This window comes from Osmia bicornis, chromosome 3 (assembly GCF_907164935.1).
Source record: "Osmia bicornis bicornis chromosome 3, iOsmBic2.1, whole genome shotgun sequence".
NCBI classification, from domain to species: Eukaryota; Metazoa; Arthropoda; class Insecta; order Hymenoptera; family Megachilidae; genus Osmia; species Osmia bicornis.
The window spans coordinates 2,352,068-2,369,470 of record NC_060218.1 but is presented as its reverse complement, the minus strand read 5'-3'; the positions used below and the strand labels follow the sequence as shown (position 1 = coordinate 2,369,470).

The window sequence follows — 17,403 nt, the reverse complement described above, 5'->3', positions numbered from 1 at the left end:
CTCCGACTTTGTAGCCGAGAAAAGCGTTTTTCTCTTCGTGAAAAATCAGTTCGAATTAGACGCGTGGCTGTGTTTTCCGCACGTTACGTGACTAAGCTGAAAGATCGACGCGAATCGCGGCCTATTAAGACGTTCGCTCGCCGATTTAATTAAGTGGCTACGAGTCGAGGCTGGCGGACCGCGGAACCATGAGCCGGATCGTCGCAATTTATTATTAAAATATATTCCTTGTCGAAAGGGTGGAGCCTGGTTCGACCAATGGGCAGACGTCGCGTGCCTCGAGTCGTTAGGGCGGTTGGAAATTGATAAGAATGCATCGTCGCACGACGCCGACGGTGCAGCCTTTAATCAGCTCGTGGCCAGACCGCGCTCCTACACCGACGGCAACGAATCTATCCCCAAGAATCCAGTAATTGTAACGCGCACACCTCGCTCCACCTCGTTTCGACAAGCACCTTTTTTTCCCTTTTTATCATCTACTTACCATGGCACTCGTCGAATATTTCCTTTTTCCTTGACGCGTCCACGGAGAACAGTGTTTTAGATGGATTTCGTTTAAAAATTCAGAAAATGATCAGTTACGCGACAAAGAAACGGCTAAGTGTACGGATTCGTGAATAATAGGGACTCTCGGTATCTGTAAGCGGGATCAGGATCTTCGCCCGTTTGCTGTCATCTCAATTAACTTTATTACCGCATTAATAATTGTAACAAATGCTGGAGTATAATTGATTTTATTTTGCAATATAGTAAATTTAATTTAGCGACACGATAAATGTATCGTTGCAGGAGAAGAAAAGGACGGACACCAGAGACTTTACAATAACAACTATTTATTTATAGGTAATAATGCTGAATTACAATGAATACACTTTTTGCCTCGATACTAGATTGTATAAGTCCGATCGCGAAATCGTAATCGCTCGTCGTCATCGTGTTACTCGGTAGTGTGGCGATACTTGATTTTTTTTTTCCCCCACCCGACCCCCCGCCCTGTGAATTTTATTTCCCCTGTACGCAACCCGCCCCTCTAACCCACCCCTTGTATCCTGCGTTTTCTTTAGTCGCGTTCACGCGAGTTTTACCCGACTCGTCGAATCGAGGATCGTCGACGTTACCTGTTCGTTCTCGGTTGTCTCCAACGCGAGATTCGCGTCGACGATACTCGATCGGACGAGCATTGACCCCGTTCGATTGGTAGTGTGTGGCGATGGCAAATACAGATGAGCTATCGGTGGTTAAATTCTTCGTTTCACTACGTGTAGCATCGTCTTAACGGGCATTAGCCGGTACGTACGATCTAGACACTATGATTATGTGAACTTTACAACACAAGAACCTTACGGGCAAAAGACTTTGTACATGGATCTTAAATACGGTGATCGAGCTCGGGGAAATATTTGTCGGCGAGGGTGGTTGTCGCGGTGTCTCTCACCTCTACGAGGTTCCCGTGCGTCGCGACGCGTTTCGCTCGCGAGATATATTTCGCCGAGTTCGATCGATCAACGCAAACGCGGGACACACGCAATATGCATTAGCCTTACTTGTCGACGTGGTAGTAACTAAGTTTATTTATATATAAATAAGGTTGTTACGGTTTAAAACGCATCGGAAAATCCTCCGTTGTTTCTCCATCTCTCTATCTCTTCTACATATCACGCTCCACGTGGTTTTTTTTTTACCTTTTCTCTATTCGAAGCGTGATCCAGGTCCATCCACCTTCGTTTACATTCGTCGTTTCGAATTCTCCATCCTCTCGCACGCTTTCCCGCCATCTCTCTTTCTCTCTTTCCCTTTTTCTATTGGCGGAGCTTCTCTCTTTTTCTCCCTCTCTCTCTCTCTCTCTCACATATGATACAGAAAATCGAGTCGCGGTTCGTCGTAAAACTCCTGGTCGAGAGATTAAAGCAAGAATCGAACGAAAGTCGATTCGACTCGAGACTCGCGTTTTGTTCGTCGACGATCGGATCACGCGATACGCCGCCTCGGTGAAATAATATTAATAATAATGATAATAATACTCGAGAAACCGACGCGGCGAGGCGCGACCGATCGTCCCGTGTACAGCTTAACACGATTAGCTAATTGAAAGTCGTTCGATAATTAGGAGATAGGTACCTCTAGGAACGCATGCACGCGCGCACGCACTCTCAAGCAGTCTTTAAAAGTTATTTAATTTTTGAAACGAGCAAGTCGCACGGTTTCGACAGTTTCCGGCTCTAATCGGTGCATCCACGGACACGTGGTACGTCGCTCGCATATATAAATCCGCCTACGACGTTCCCGTTTCGCGGGTCGCAAACCGGAAACGAAGGAACGTCCGACACCTTGGCTGATATGTGTGTTTCCATCGGTTCGACCATGGGTCGGAAACGATTCTCGTTCGTGTTTCTCTCGTCACTCTGTCGCACACTTTATACGAAAAAAGTACGTTTCTATAAGTCTGTTGTGTTCGCATCGTTCGTCACGCGCGAATCACTGGTAAAAATCACGACGAAGAGTCTCTGTCCGTTTGCTCGTATGCCCGTGTTCGTTCCTTTCTTCTCGTTCGATCGATCGTCACTCGTTTTGGCTGGCTAAGCGATCTGCTCCTCTTCTAGCGTCGTCCAGCCTCTTCTAGGTCGCGCTCGTAAAGAGAACCGAGTTCTTGTAGTAACCCGTTCGGGATTCTGAAACAGAAGCGGGTCAAGAGTGCGGTGTTGTCCGTGGTCTTCATGGATTTTACGTAGTCTGGTCGGTAACGCACGAGTAAATCGCTCGGTGTGTTTCTTTATTTTCTTTCTGCTCGTTGCTCGATCGACATCGAAATTAAAAACGCGAACTGGACGGCTAGTCGCGGCGACGGTGATTCGAGAAGAAGAATAAGAACGAGCTTGAGAAGAAGAAGAAGAAGAAGAAGAAGAAGAAGAAGAAGAAGAAGAAGATGAAGAAGAGAGAAGACTAAGCGAATGATTCGATGATCGTTCGCTTGGAAGCGGCGCCGCTCACTAATTATCCTTGCCTCTCGAGACGTAGATGAACGCGAAAGGGACGAGAGCTAGCGAAGACATTGGGGATGGAGAAAGAGAGAGCGAGGATGGGCTCGTATCGGGCGCGTTCGTAAATACGAGAGACCGGTCGACTCATCGGCCCTTAGGGGCCCTTTGTGATCGAGCCGCCACTCGCCACTTTTTATCGAACTGTCGCTTATGATTGAAAATCACTACGCGTTTTTAATAGTCCACCGGATTCGATTTACTCCGTTTCTTCGGCCACGCTTCTCCGCTCCCATCCTCTTCCCTGCATCCTTCCACCTCCGTTTTCTAGAGCAAAGAACCATTCTAATTTAGCGCGTTCCCCTAAAACCGTGTCAAAAGGGGATCCAAGGGCTTTTTCATGGGACGCGAACTTCGCGAAACGACGCGACCATTCCGACAAAGGCCAGAAAAGAAATAACGTAGGCCGATTTTACGAAGCCGCGGCCAATTAAGGGGACCACTCTCGTTAAGCGGTTGCCAGGCACGGGGAGGATCCTGGGCGCGGGAGAAAAACGATTATTTACGTGCAACGTCACGACGGGGCCTGTGGAGAACATTGAAATCACGTGCCACGCGGGTGTACAAGCTTTTTGCCGGGGCCACGAAACTTTCGACGAGTTTCCGCGGCCAAGTTTCTCGAGCCATGCTGGCGTGTGCCCGTGTGCCCGTGTGCCCGTGTGCCCGTGTGCCGGTGCAAGAAACACCCCACCGAACGCGACCACCTTCGCGAGACTTTCTAATTAAAGATTCCGAAGAAGTTTCTTTCTTGTCGGGCAAGAAATATCCTGCACGCGGATCGATCCGATCCTCGATCTCGATTCCCTTTCCTTTTCTCCAGGCTTTTACAAAATTTTCGCTACCGTGCTTTTCATACTAGACGCGTTCGACGAATCGCTGAACCCACCTTGAAGAGGAGACTTGACTTGGTCCCTCTCGGCCGCTTGATGCTGCCGCGATTTTCTCTCCAGCTCGAGTTCTTGCACCAGCGACTCTGCGACAAGAAAACGGAAAGAACATTCATTGGTTGGCGATAAGCGAAGTATAGCATCTATAGAATAACGTCTTAGCGTTTATTTCGACCAGGCGTGAAACCAAAGGCGCGAACGATGAAACGGAGCGGTAATTAGTGGAAACTGCGATACAGAAGGGACGAGACAGGGATAACGGACGAAGGCAGGCGTGAAAGGGCCGCAGGTTTGCTCACTGAATTCCGCAAGGATTAGGGTGAAAACTGGAAAATGTCCCTTTAATGATATCGCGCCGAATTAACCGTGGGCGAGCCTTCTCGTTTCGGTCTACTTCGTTAAGCCCACGAAACTACGTCCCTTCGAACGGGTTCACGACCTCCGCTCTCTTTCCTTCTTCCTTGCGTGGAAAAATTCCCCCTGGAGGATTTTATTTTCCCGGCTGTCTAAGGCTCGAGAAAACCCCCGTGATAATATCAGCTGTGTGTTATTAACACGTTCGCTAGCAGCGCTCATTTAGAAAGTAGTTTGCCAGAGACCACGCACAAGCACCGTGTAATTATAGATTGCCTCTGTGTTTTTAATAAAATACAAACTAAAATGATATAACTTGTAATTATGCAGCTGGTTCATATGTAACAATAATATTTCACGTCATGCCAGATTATGAAACGATTTTCATCTCCGTTCCGAAGGTGTATAAATTGAAAATTCACGACTATCATAGGCTCGTGACAGCGGTGTTTCCATCAGATATCAAAGAGTAGCAAACGCGTTAAAAGTCACGGTGGTTGATTATTTACCGAATCACGAATGACCCTAATAAACTGGAAAAAAGGAAACGAAACGAAACGAAACGAAACGAAACGAAAAGAAAAGGTACTAGCCCCGAGGCTAGAGAGGCTAGGATCGAAAGGATTAATCGCGTGTATCGCGTGCGAGGCGAGGCGACGCTGCGAAGAGAGGGGATGCTCGACGCGAATATAATCGGTAAGCGTGAAATGGCGCCTCCTTGGGCAACGAGCAATGGTAAAATCCAATTGCGAGGCCATTAAATCCCAGTTAACTGGCGCACGGCCGAACGAGAGAAGAGGAAACCCGGTCGTCGTCGGCTCGCGCGGGACCAGAGACGTCGGGGCCGAGATTCCATTATGCTTTGAGCAACAATAGCTGAGGGCTGTTTCGTGCTACGTGGGTGTGAATTCGTGCGTTCGTCAGGGCTGTTATATTCCACGGGACTCTGGGCCAACTCCGAGTCAGAGCCGACGAACGGTGTTTGCGTTTCGCTCAGCCAAATTACCTCTGGCGCCCTTATCCGCGCGCGGGGTGTTTCGTCCCTTTGATATCCAAATGACAATTTAACTGCTCAAGATACGCCGCTCCGCTCCGCTCGATTCCAGATTTAGAGAGGGTCGCTTCAACGTTCGATCAAATTTTTCTGCCTCGAAGAGAGAGAGCGAGAGAAAAAATAAAAATAAAAGGAAGATGATGATGGTTTGGTAAATGCAGCGGAGAAACGCCGCTTCGAAAGAGGCACGTACGTCCGTGGATGGACCGACTAATAGTTTTGCTACCGTATTACACACCCTGACAAATTGCGCGAACAATGAAAACAATTTCAGACGGTGTCGGACGAGCGTACGGCCGTCTTCTCGGGCCTAAACGGGGCCGGTATTGTGCTCGCTCCTCGTCCCGGGGCCCGATTTTTTCGGCTGTTGACTTCGGGCGGAGGCCCCGAGACTCGACTCGTTCGTTCGTTCGTTGAAAGGAGAGCCTCGAACTGTATCCGGTATGACTGTGCGTTTATCCGCACGTAATTAACTGGCGCACAATGCATCGCGAGAAGGCCAACTCGCTTCACGGGAGGAGACGAAGAAAAGGAACGGAGAAGCTGGAATAGCTGGAAGAGGATAAGAAGAAAAGAAAAATAACAGGAAGGCTTCTCGAAAATCCTCGTATTGTGGTCGCGATCTGGAATCTCGTTGTTACACCGCCTCTTCGATCGATCCGAGATCGCTCTTTTTTGCCCGGCGAATACTTCGTTTTCGCAGACCGCGAGGAATACGTTTCGCTTTCTCCAAGAGCAACCGATGAAAAGTTCGCCGATCGGAGGCCAGGTGAAACGTGTGCTCGAAGAGCGTCAGAGGTTATTAGGCCCGCCGTGTAATAAGTAATTTCCGAGATGGCTAGGGTATCTCGTGACCTCGCCGAGCTGAAAAACAAACGTCGCACAGGGTTCGACGATCTTCTCGCGTCGATCGAGTCGAGGGTTAGCAAAGTCGTGGAGAGAAAAAGAGTGGATGTACATAAGTAGTGGAGGGGGATAGGAAGGAGCCGGAGGAACTGAAAGAACGACGGCGGGGGTTGATTTCGTGTAGCGCCGCGTTTTTAATGCTCTGATCTTTATGTAAAACAGAAGACGGACGGCGGGCGAGGGTCTCGGAAGGGGGTGGTGAAGGGCGCGAGGGAGAAGAAGGCGAGGATAGGCGCTCGAGCAGCAAGCCGACCGTGAAATTGTATGAATCAAGGAGGTGCATGGAGGAGAGAGAAACGCGGAGACACAAAAAGCGGCGATACGAGGTGAACAAAAAGCGCAGATGCGAGGACGAAGAGGATGAACCAATGTTCCTCGGCGTTGCTCGCTTCGATCTCCAATGGAAACGCTTTTCCCAAAGCGACAAATCTTCCTAGCTGCTACGCGACTGAAAACGAATTTAATTTGCCCGCGATTCCCGCCCCACTCGTCGCATACTGTTGCCCTCCGGGCGATATAGAATCGCAAGTCGAGCGTCGCTCGTTATATTACGGTCGACGACAAAGCTGTTCGCCTTTTACGTATTACACGGTCGAGAAACGCTGAAGATCATTCGAGCGGCAGCCGAGCAAACGGACTGTCTCTTCTTCTAGCTGAGAGAAAGAAATGCCATCGCGTAAGAAACTATCCACGGGAAAAGATACAAGGGCGGTATACTCTGGGTGAGAAATAAACAAGAAAGAAGGATGGAGCGGAATAAGAGAAGACGGGAGGGGACGAAGAGACGTTATGGTTGCTGCGAAATTATTGCATATAGTCTGAATATTAAAGCGTGGCGGAGTGCTCGGATGGTAGATGCTGGATGATGGACGCGAAGGAATTGTCGTTTGCGCTTGTGCGCACGATCGTGTACAGCGTACACGGAGGTAGAGGAGACAGGGACAAAGTAAGAGAGCGAGAGAGGGTGACGGAAGGGGATGGCGAGAGGCAAAGATTTAAGGGAAACGAAGGGAACGCGAGCAAAGGAAAGGAAAGGGAGAAGGAGAACAGGTAACGCCACCGAGAACCACGGTGGCCGCCGGGGAAATTACGGCTCCTTCCTTACTTGCCAGAGATGTGCATAAACTCTGCATTACGTTCAGTGGCGCTCATACCTGGAATCGGCTACCGAGAGCGTAGATTATCTGCTCGATGCCTGCGGACAGGCGAAAGTCCTCTCACCTATTAAACGCCACCGCGATTCGCTTCTCCTTCTTCCTTGGGAAGCAACGTATCGTTTCGGCTTCTTACCATTAATTCTTTGACATCTCCCAATGATACCACTCGTATCGAGTGTAACTTCCAAGCGCCTTATAGCTACTTTTCTCTGTTCCCAGGTATTCCATGGATCGTCGTGCCTTTCTGGCAATTTCTCTGGCAAAGCTGAACCTCGTCCCAAGGCGAATGAGAGGCGCTGTTCGTATAGAATGCATGACACGAAGACACGACGGCCCCGAAGTCCCCCCAGTGGGGTAAGTACCTAACCCACCTCAGACGACGACGTTACGTCGACTTATATACTCCTCCTTGTTTCTCGCTCGCCGTTTCCAGCCCCTTCCCCCGCTACCCCATCTAAATCTCCGTTGTTTATTGCAAATGGATTCCGCATCATAATGCCCGGGTGGCTGCGGGACCCTATTCAAATACCTCGTGTTTCCTCGTCAGAACCGACTGCCTCCCTCCCTCCGCAGTTTGCCTACCCTCACCGTGTACGGGGTTGTTATTGCCCCCGGCGTGATTGTTCTCTCTCTCTCTCTCTCTTTATCGAGATCTTTCGAATAATTTACTTTGCACGATACCAACGCGACCTGCACCTCTTTGCCCTCCGTCTCTGGCGAGTGCTCGCACGCCCCGAAGCTTTCCTCTTTTTTGTTTGGGTAATCGAGGATCGAAGTCAGTCGGACGGAAGATCAGAAAAATTGAGTGGATCCTAATACGGGAACGCGATTATCCGAATTAGCGGCTTGCCACGGGTCCTCGCCCTCTTTTCATCGCGGTCCGTCTGCTCCCTCGTCCTGGATGGAAGAAGGGTGCCCGCGAGGGCTCGTCGGTTTTCTTAAATTTCACCCGATACCCATTGTTATATACCCTGCTACCTCGTTTTCCATCCCCGTCTCGTTCTTTCGACACGGTTAACTTTTCCTTTACCGGAGTGACGGTAGTTTAATCAGCGTGCAGCAAACTGACCTTGATAGTTCTGCCAGAAGGCGGACGCTTGGCTACCGATCAGGTCCAAGCCGTAACCCCATGCAGGTTTCTCAGGCGTGGAAGGTTGCTGCGAAGGACGCGGCACTTGGGCCTCTCTGTATTGTTGTGCCTGTTGTTGTTGCTGAAGGGACGATTGTTGTTGGGACGACTGTTGCTGCGATGGTTGCTGTTGCGACTGCGAGTGCACCGGACTGGCTTCCGGTGGCTCTGAACTCGTACGCGCCTCCACCGTTACATTTTCTATATTGGAAGAGAAAAAGAAATGGCGTTAAATCGATCGATTCGCGATGGTTGGTTGTTCGTTCCGGCGCGCCGCGAGCAGGTGACGACCCCTCGTGGAACAGATTCGCGTGCTCCGTTTCATTTGAAATTAGTATCGCTAGTCTCTCTCTGCTTCTGACAGGGTTAATCAGCGGGAACGGAGCAACGACGATGTTGCGACTCGAGCGGGAATCTACGGGGCTCTCGCGTTCTCTGTACATGTATATCGGAATAAGAGATTTCACTTAAAGGGTTTCCGAGCGGAGGCTCGAGTTTTGCTAGTGACAGGAAGGAGGGGTGCGCCGTTAGCCTTCTCGCCACCCCTGAATCGTGGCGTTTATCGTTAAACGAGAGCCAGCAGGACGATCGCGTCGCGTCGGGGCAAGGAAGGAAGAAGGGGTAAGGATCTTCCCGGGGCGGCGGCAGGGGATAAGTAAGGAATCGTATTCTGCCGGGTGTCAGGCTGTTTGTTCTGCCTCGGCGAATTAATTAATTTATTCCAAGAGATCACCGCTAGCCCCGGGGCTCTCGGTGCAGAGATCCCGCGACGAGGAAACGAACTCGACGCAAACTCTCGTCGTCTCTCCATCTCGACTTTGGATAATCTCTGCAGAGCAAGCAGCCGATGTTTTTTTACACTTTTTCCCTTCAACTTTGAACTCGTGCTTACCGGTAATCGCTCTGACTTGCTCGGAGGAAGCCCCCGTTGCCTTCAGCGCCTCCTCAAGTTGCGTGCGCCTCTTAATCTCCAGGTCCAACTGTTCCTGCAAGCGTTTCCTTGCCCTTCGTTCCTTCTTTAATCGTTTCTGGTACATCACTGGAATCAGAAGAAGGAAAAGACAAAGTTATAATTTCTCGCTCGTTAGACGCGTGTCGCGCGTTCTTTCGGACACGCTTTCGACTGACAGCTGTCAAAACGATTTAACGGGACGTTTCGGGTCTCTGGTTCCCCAGGTGGTGGAACCCCGGTGCGGTCAAAGTCCAACGAAATTATCTTGGCGTATCATTGTACGACGGGGGGTTTCACGGCCAGCACAGGGGGCCTCGGACCTCGAACGCTTCTCTAAGCGGGGGTCTGATCGTCTCGTCGGCTACCGTGCACGCCTGTCGACGATGCCTACCGATCAACATCGACGTCGATCGATCGTTCGATCGTTCGATCTGCCTATCGATCGATCTACCAATTGTGCGCCCGGTTAAACCGGTTTCCCTTCGACCATTTGCAAACGCGAACAATTTTTCTTCTTCTTACGTTTGTTTCGCAGCTGTCAAGCGATCGCGACCGTTGATCACTTTATTCGGCTGAAGATAACGTCAACGGTAACTATAACTAAAGTTCATCATTCTGTAAGCTCTTCTTTCGATAACGAAACGGAAGGAATCTCACAGGTGCGTATGTGCGAATTCTCGCGAAAGCGGACGCGCGCGTAAGGAGAATATTCGACATGGTCAGACGCGTCCCCGAAAGCCAGGCCCGATCGTTTGGATCTCGGGTCGGCACGTTTGAACCGTCTCTCCTCTACTCCCCCTCCCCCGCGTTTTAATTATTTTCCGTCATTGTGAACCCGACGCGTCCGGCCATTGTGTTTTGCCAGGGTAGCCCGTTCCCGCCACTTTTCACCCGATCTCTCGCGAACCTGGCCTTTGTTGTCGACGCCTTTATCGACCCGATCCACGTCGCGTTCGGATCGTCTTATAGGCTCACTTTCCACGGAACAGAAGCGAATCATGGTTGTCTTATGTTCCGAGTAGCCTGTGTTTAAGGTGGAAGTTGGTAGTTAACCTCCAATTAGTCTCGTCACTCGGGAAACGAGCCCGACCGGGCCCGTGCACAAACGCATCGTCATTTTCGACCTATTCTGTTCAGTAGCTACATCTACAAACTTTCAAAGATCTATCAGCCGTCGGTTTTCACTTTACTTCTCCTCCTTCGTACAAGAATGTTACAGTGATCTCGAGTCGATTCTGAGAATTGAAGGCAAGTTGAACGATTGACCGGTATCGTACTCGCGATCGGCAGGTGGTCACCGGTTGAGCATCACTGATACCTGATTGATTCCCGGCAGACAAGGCGCAGACAACCCCTTTGCCCCCTCTACGTCGTCACGGTGCCGGTTTCCCTTCCCCCGCGACTGCACCATTGTCTTTCACCTTGCTGCTCTTGTTCTTACCGACTTTTCAGGAATGCGGTGTTCCACTCTCTCTGCCTGAATTGAAATATAAATAATCCTCGATCAAATTTTAGAATAATTTCTGATTTTGTTTCATCGGTTTGGTTGTAATTAAAATTTCTTTCGTTACGTTTCTGCGTTTCCAATGAGCGTACAGGTATCGTCCGACCGGTCGAATAGGTTTGCAACGACAGCAGGGTGAGGAGAAAACGCGAAGAGGGTGCCGAGTGCGGAGGAGGGCTTGCACGGGGGCGGGAGGAGAGGTAGGCGAGGAGAGGGAGGCGAAGCAAAGTACGGGTGGCGGGTGGCGGGTGGGATAAGGTTGGAAGGGGACAAGCAGACTTCTCTTGGGCGGTAGGAGCGGGCGGTGTGGCACGAGGGGGGCGCAGCATTATGATGCAAAGATGGCGCGGCTGCGGCACCCTAGAATTAGCTCGAGCACTCGCCATTGGCCGCTCGGCAAACCACTCCTTCGGTAACAACCGACTGCATACGTTGCATACTAAGGATACACGCGAGCCGGCAAAGAATTGCCTCGAACCGGCTCTCTTCCACTCCGATTTCCACCTACGATTCCGAACCGCGCGGCGCTCGAGTTTTTCTCCTCTCGCTCCCAACGCCCCGACGTTCGACCTTTTCTCCGCTTCTCGCGACCCACCGATACTAACGAACGCGTTTTTCCATCCGCTCGTAAGAAGTAGTTTCACCGATTCGTCGCAGACAATAATTCCTCGATCGCGAAGGCGTACGATCCTCTCGTGGATTTCGTTCCGCATCGGCTCGAACGTAACAGCCGTGTAACTGTTCGCCACAGTGTCGAGTCATCGATATACGATTTTTCCATCGGTGTTCTCGTTCGGGAACCGCAAGCGGCACGAAGGCCAGTCGCCGCTCTGAGTCCTCTATTCTTATCAGCCGACGAACGACGCGTACGTAGAGGAGAAAGAAAGCCGCGGTCGTGGTTATGAAATCAGAGCCGGGATTGGAGCACGGTCGTTGGAGCGGCCTGATGTATCGCGGATAGTCGAACCGATGAATAATCGAAGCCCGCGAACGGGGGAGTAGCTGTAGTTGCGTCCGTTCAGTGGGACAGGTAGGGGGTGGCGGTCGGATCTCGAAAGTTTATAATTTAAATTTCAAGTTGGAAGGAGATAAAAGGGAGCAAGATAGAGAGGAAGCGAGGGACTGTCTCCGTTCGGCCACGTCAAAATACATCAGCTACCGCTGTGCGTTCGCTTAGAAATCTTCCTGGCCGGTGTCCGCTGTCCGCGCGGACTACCCACGTCGAAGACTCTCGCGGACTCTGGACGCGTCCGCCTACGTTTCACGCTCGTTCGAGATCCCGTGGGCCGATATCGATCTGTTCGATGTCACGGCCCCGAGATTTCGTTCGGGGCAGGGGTTTCTAGAAATTAGCGGCCGCGTAAACAATCGGGGGAAACGCGACCGGGCAAATCCAATAGGGATACCCGCAGAAACTAATATACAAGGTCGGTCGTCTTACCCGGACCGCGTTTAATACACGCTGCCGGCACGGCGGAGAGAACAGGCCCTCCGGGAATAGCAATATGATTTACATTTTGAGGTTATATTGACCATTCCCGGCACCTGCAGCACTCCTGCTCCTTCCTAGGCCGCGGGCGATACGCCGCGCCGCGCCGTCGATGACCGGGATCCGCTTAGGAAAAATTAATAATAGCCTCCGCTCGAATCTCGACTTTCCTTCAGAGCCATCTCGACCACTTTTATGATTCTATCCTGTCAGAGTAGTAATCCGTGTTTTTCTATCAAACTCAGCATTTATTTTTAATATTTATCCATCTACCCTCTGTACTCCCCGAACAAGTCGATCGGTAAGAAGCGTCGAACAAGAAGGGGCAACGGACAACGGATGGTGGCAGAAATGCAAAGGGGTCGAGGGAGCATGTCCGCGCGCACTTAATGCGTAATTACGATTCATGAAGGCGGATGAACCGGCGCGGCAACGTCTGGACGAACGCGTAATCTTGGCCGAATACGTCCTCGAGGGCCGAGAAGCGAGCGAAACAGCCGTTAGCCGTCATTTAAAGGGGTTCTTACGCACCTACTCGAGACGCGGGAGTAGCCAGCTTCTCCGACGGACAGCATCTGTGCTCTACGGCTCTCGATATCCATACAAAGCCCCGTCTGGTTGAATAACATTACGCTCAGACCGCCTTGTACTGCACGATTATAGTCCCAACGAACGTCGATAGTAGTTAGACCGTGTATCCTGTGCGAATGCTAATTTCGAACGGCGAAAGGCGAAACGATGCTTGGGCTCACCCGTCCTTTCCTGGTAATCGACGAAACCGCGAACCGATGTCTTCCGGTTGCACCCTTCGTTTTCTTCTTTCTTCTTTTTCCCACACGCACGCACACAAGCACGCACGCACGCTTCTATCATCGAAATTGTTAGAAAACAAATATTCTAGTTTCGCTATTTATTTTTTCTCACCTCGTGGAGGATCGATCTTTCGACAGGACTTTGAAGTGATTCACAGCAAAGAGAGAATCGAAGCTTCTATCACCCTCCGTGGGTTGGTTCTCGTTCAAATATCAATTTTGCGGTGACAACTTTTCGCCACCCTCCCCTATTCCCGTATCCCGTGACCCATATGGAAATGGAGATCGGTCATCGGAATCCAGTTTGCGAGTGGGAAACATCCCCGAGAGGGTCAAATCGTCTCTCGCCGCTGCTCCCTTCGTCTAAAGTCAACCCCCCCTCGGATCGTATGGCCGCCCGCGTGTCACGGAGCGTCGTAAAGTCGAAAGCTTTTCGCTTTTACGTATTATTCTTTTATCCGATATCGGAATAGCCGGTATCCGGCGGCGAGATATTTTCGAGAGGGGTGAAAATCCTCTTTCGATTCTCTCCCTTTGAGACGGTGTTCCGCGAACGCTAAACTCGTGCGATCCGATCCAGCGAGCGTCTGCTTCGTTTCGCAGCTTGTTTCCATAGGACAAACTAATTTATCCTATTAACATCCGTTGTGTGTGTACGTTATCCGGGGAGAGGCGAGCACTCTTCTGTTTATTAGACAGACGCGTTTTAGATTCGCGATGAAGGAAAGAACTCGGCTAGTACACTAACGAAAATGAAACACGCCTGGCGAAACGTTCGATCGAGACGCGAAGGAGTACGGTTAGTTTTCCTCGAATCGCTCAGGTGTGGTCCAATCTCGACGAAAAGGGTGGCTCAGGGGTGAAATTTGCAACCGTCGCTTGAGTTACCCGTCTCGGTTCGACAATACGAAAATGTTTACCGTCCAACGGAGCAACGTGGGTCATTTGAAACCGAGCGATCTGGTTACTCGGTCCAGCGCGCGGAAACGTAATAGCCAGGGCCATTTTGCTCGACTTCTGGCATCCTGATGTTCGTCCCTGACGAATCGACGACGCGCGCCGAGGAAAAAAGGTCAAAGTCGATTTACTTTGGTGAATCTCGAGGAACGGAGGGAATGGATCTCGTTTGGTAGTTGGTAACACGTCTATTCCCGGATAATTGTTTTAAAGGTAGCAATCGCTGACGGGTTACGAGCGGCATATATTAATTTAGACCGATTTATATTGTATTATCGGGTAAGTATGATCGTCGATGGAACGGGATGATAGGGTTGAGCCGTGATAACGCATTTCGCGCGCACGTTCGTCGGTTAACGGGAGCCGATTGACCTCGGAGCTCGTTACGTTCCAAGGACTGGCAATTACGCGCGGAACGGCGCGTCGAAAAAAAAAGAAAAAAAAAAAGAAAAGCTAAAAGCCACCACTGGTAGGCGAAGAAGGCAGAAGTTTCTCGAGCCGAGAATAGGACGTATCGTTGGTACCTACCGGGGGGATCGGTATCAGCGAGACGTTTTCTTTATCGGTGGCGAACAGAGGCAGTTTTCGGCCACCCCGTGTCTATGGGACGCGTGTTTTATTGCCCGAAAACCGACAGATATCAGGATTATGTGTTCCATCGACGTCGACGCGCGTCGAGATCTCCGTCAGGGAAACGAACGGAAGAGAAAGAAAGACCGACAGACGTTCCCTTCCGCATCGCTTGAGATCGACGGGAATTCGCGAATCAGAAGAAACGATAATATAGAAAATGTTCGCCCATCTAATTTGGTAAAAGATGCTCTAGACTGCGTCAACAGAACAAAGTTTTCGGTTCCATTGGGCGGCTGAATTTTAGCGGCCATCTCGCGAACATGGTGTTGCTGGTTAGAAAATAAGCAATAGAGAAAGAAGGGCGGGGAAACGAAACAGAGGGGTGGCTAGTCGAATCGAAGGAATCGCGTTATAATATAATGGCAGCGAATGCCGATGGCAAAGGCGGTGGTGGTGATGCGGAGTCCGAAAAACGTTAGCTAGATGGTTATCGTGGTAATCGCGGTCCGAACCGATGAAACAAGACGAGAGAGAACCTTCTAATGCCGGGTTATTTTTGTAAATGGCCCGCTCGAACGGGGCCAGTTCGAAACGGCAACGCTTCATCACCTGTGTGCACTCTTGATCGACCCGCTCTCGGGGTGAAACTATTTTCACCTTTTTCGCGCATAGACGATCGAACCGAACGGGTAATTTTGAGTCTCCTCCCCTCGTATGCGCCACCCCTGTTCCGCCATCGGGCTCTTTTCTTCCAAAATCTTCCTACTAAAACGCGATGCGTTGTGTTTTCGAGATTGTTTCGTCGAATATAAAATACAAATTCTGGCGTCGCAACGTTTACTCGACTAAAAGCCTAGCATTGTTCCGCTTTTTCTTCCGGCAGCCCGTGGCGTTACTCCACAGGGGGTGCTGTTTTTTCTCCGCTACCCTCCTCGAGCGTCGATTACGCGATCCGCGTGCAACGATCGTTCGACAACCTTCCATCTTTTCCCCAAAATATCCAAAATATTGAGAGAGAGAGAAACGACGAAAGAGGGGTGGCCTGTTTTAGCTTATCGCGTTTAATGCCTACCCTCGCTCGCGACGACGAGCAGGAAGCATCCCCGGGGAGACATACGGCAGCTTAATGGTGATTTTTTGTCGCTGTACAGCCGTTTTCACATCGTGTCCGTCGGTCAGACGCGTCAGCTTCTAGATACAGCAACATCACCTTTTTTCTTCTCCATCTCGAATCAATAAAGATGATTCGGGACGATTACGAAGGCAAGACAAGAAGACCCTTACGTGTAGTTACAATAGAAATTCCAGTTCGACGTTTAAGTACAATTGAAATTTTCACTCGGGAAGCTTTCGCGAGTTTCAACAGCGAACTACCCCCTGCTCGAGGTAGGAGCATGCCCCGTGTACGAATTAAATTCTTAAAGTTCCCTCTCATACATGTCGGCGAGTCGCATTCCGCGAGACCCCGAGACATCTAGAATCGAGTTACCTCTAGGCCTTCTTCTCCTCTCTCGAGGGAACCGATATTAATTCCCATAAATTTCCTTTCAACCGGTACGGATACCCCGTACCCACCCTCCACTTTTCCTACCGATCTTTCTCTCTCTCTTCCCTTCAAAGGCAAGAGACTGTTTGCGTTTTAATCCGAGTATGCAAAGAACGTTATTCTTCTTGACAAAACAGCGAGCAGTGCTGGGGAGACGCGCGACGGCAACGGGGTTACGAGATCTTGCAATATTTAATAGCTCGATGAAAGCTGGCGAAATTCGTCGCCAGTCTTTCCGTGCGTTCCGCGGCAACGATGCTACGCATCGTTTTCGCTCAGTTTTTCAAGCAACAACCAACTCCTTAGCGTACCGAAGCGGTCGCTTTTGCTCGTAAAGTGGCCGTCTTAAACCAGCTAGAGAGACTCGCTGAAAGAGCGAAGAAAATTATGGTAATAGTTGGATTACGAATGCATGGAACCGGAGTAAGTAGGATAATGTCTTGCTGTCTGAACGGTAACTGAAGGAAAAATTCCACTTTAATTCGTCCGTTGCGTTAGGATTTATACGCAAATTATACGCTCTTTATAGATTGAACACTGTTATATCGTAACTGTGTTTCTAGAAATATACGCGCGAGGTGCGCCAGCTTTTTCGTTGTTAACACGTTGATTACCACAGCGAAAATGAACACGTGTGCTAAGACGTATTGGAATTTAACGCGTTGATCGACGTGTCCGGTCATCGGTGATTGAAGCCTCAAATATGAATACCATTACTGTTACGCTAATTACCCAAAGTAGAAAATTGAAAGCTTGAATTTTAATTATATCGTGTCAAATTACGCGCGGCTGTGTTGAGAATACAAATAACTAATTTTCAAATTTAGCTCTTCGGTTCATTATTGAAAATTGACGTTCTCTTTTATTGTTCGATTAGCAGCGATTCACACGTCAGCGAACGTGTTAAATAAGATAGTTTTCTTTGAGATCGGTGTTTCCTCGTTGTAACCGCGACGACGGAACCGCGACGACGGAACCGCGACGAGGAAGGTCCGTTTCCATTGTTGGAACGTGATAGAAAGCGGAGCAAGGATAACGGTAGAGGAAA

The 17,403-nt window shown here is 50.1% G+C and overlaps 1 protein-coding gene across 4 annotated transcripts in view; it reads right to left on the bottom strand.

Annotated features, from left to right (window-relative positions):
* Positions 1 to 1,651: 1,651 nt before the first annotated feature.
* LOC114878199 (dachshund homolog 2) overlaps positions 1,652 to 17,403 on the bottom strand; it is a 126,302-nt gene continuing 110,550 nt past the window's right edge. For 3 of the 4 annotated variants that reach the window (XM_029191752.2, XM_029191723.2, XM_029191731.2), the window contains 4 exons: positions 9,415 to 9,561; positions 8,463 to 8,723; positions 3,922 to 4,008; positions 1,652 to 3,302 (listed from right to left, as the gene is read on the bottom strand). In XM_029191752.2, the coding sequence (XP_029047585.1) occupies positions 3,235 to 3,302; positions 3,922 to 4,008; positions 8,463 to 8,723; positions 9,415 to 9,561 (563 nt within the window). In that variant the 3' untranslated portion in view covers positions 1,652 to 3,234. The remainder of the gene's footprint in view (positions 3,303 to 3,921; positions 4,009 to 8,462; positions 8,724 to 9,414; positions 9,562 to 17,403) is intronic. The other variant, XM_029191741.2, reaches the window with a different exon arrangement.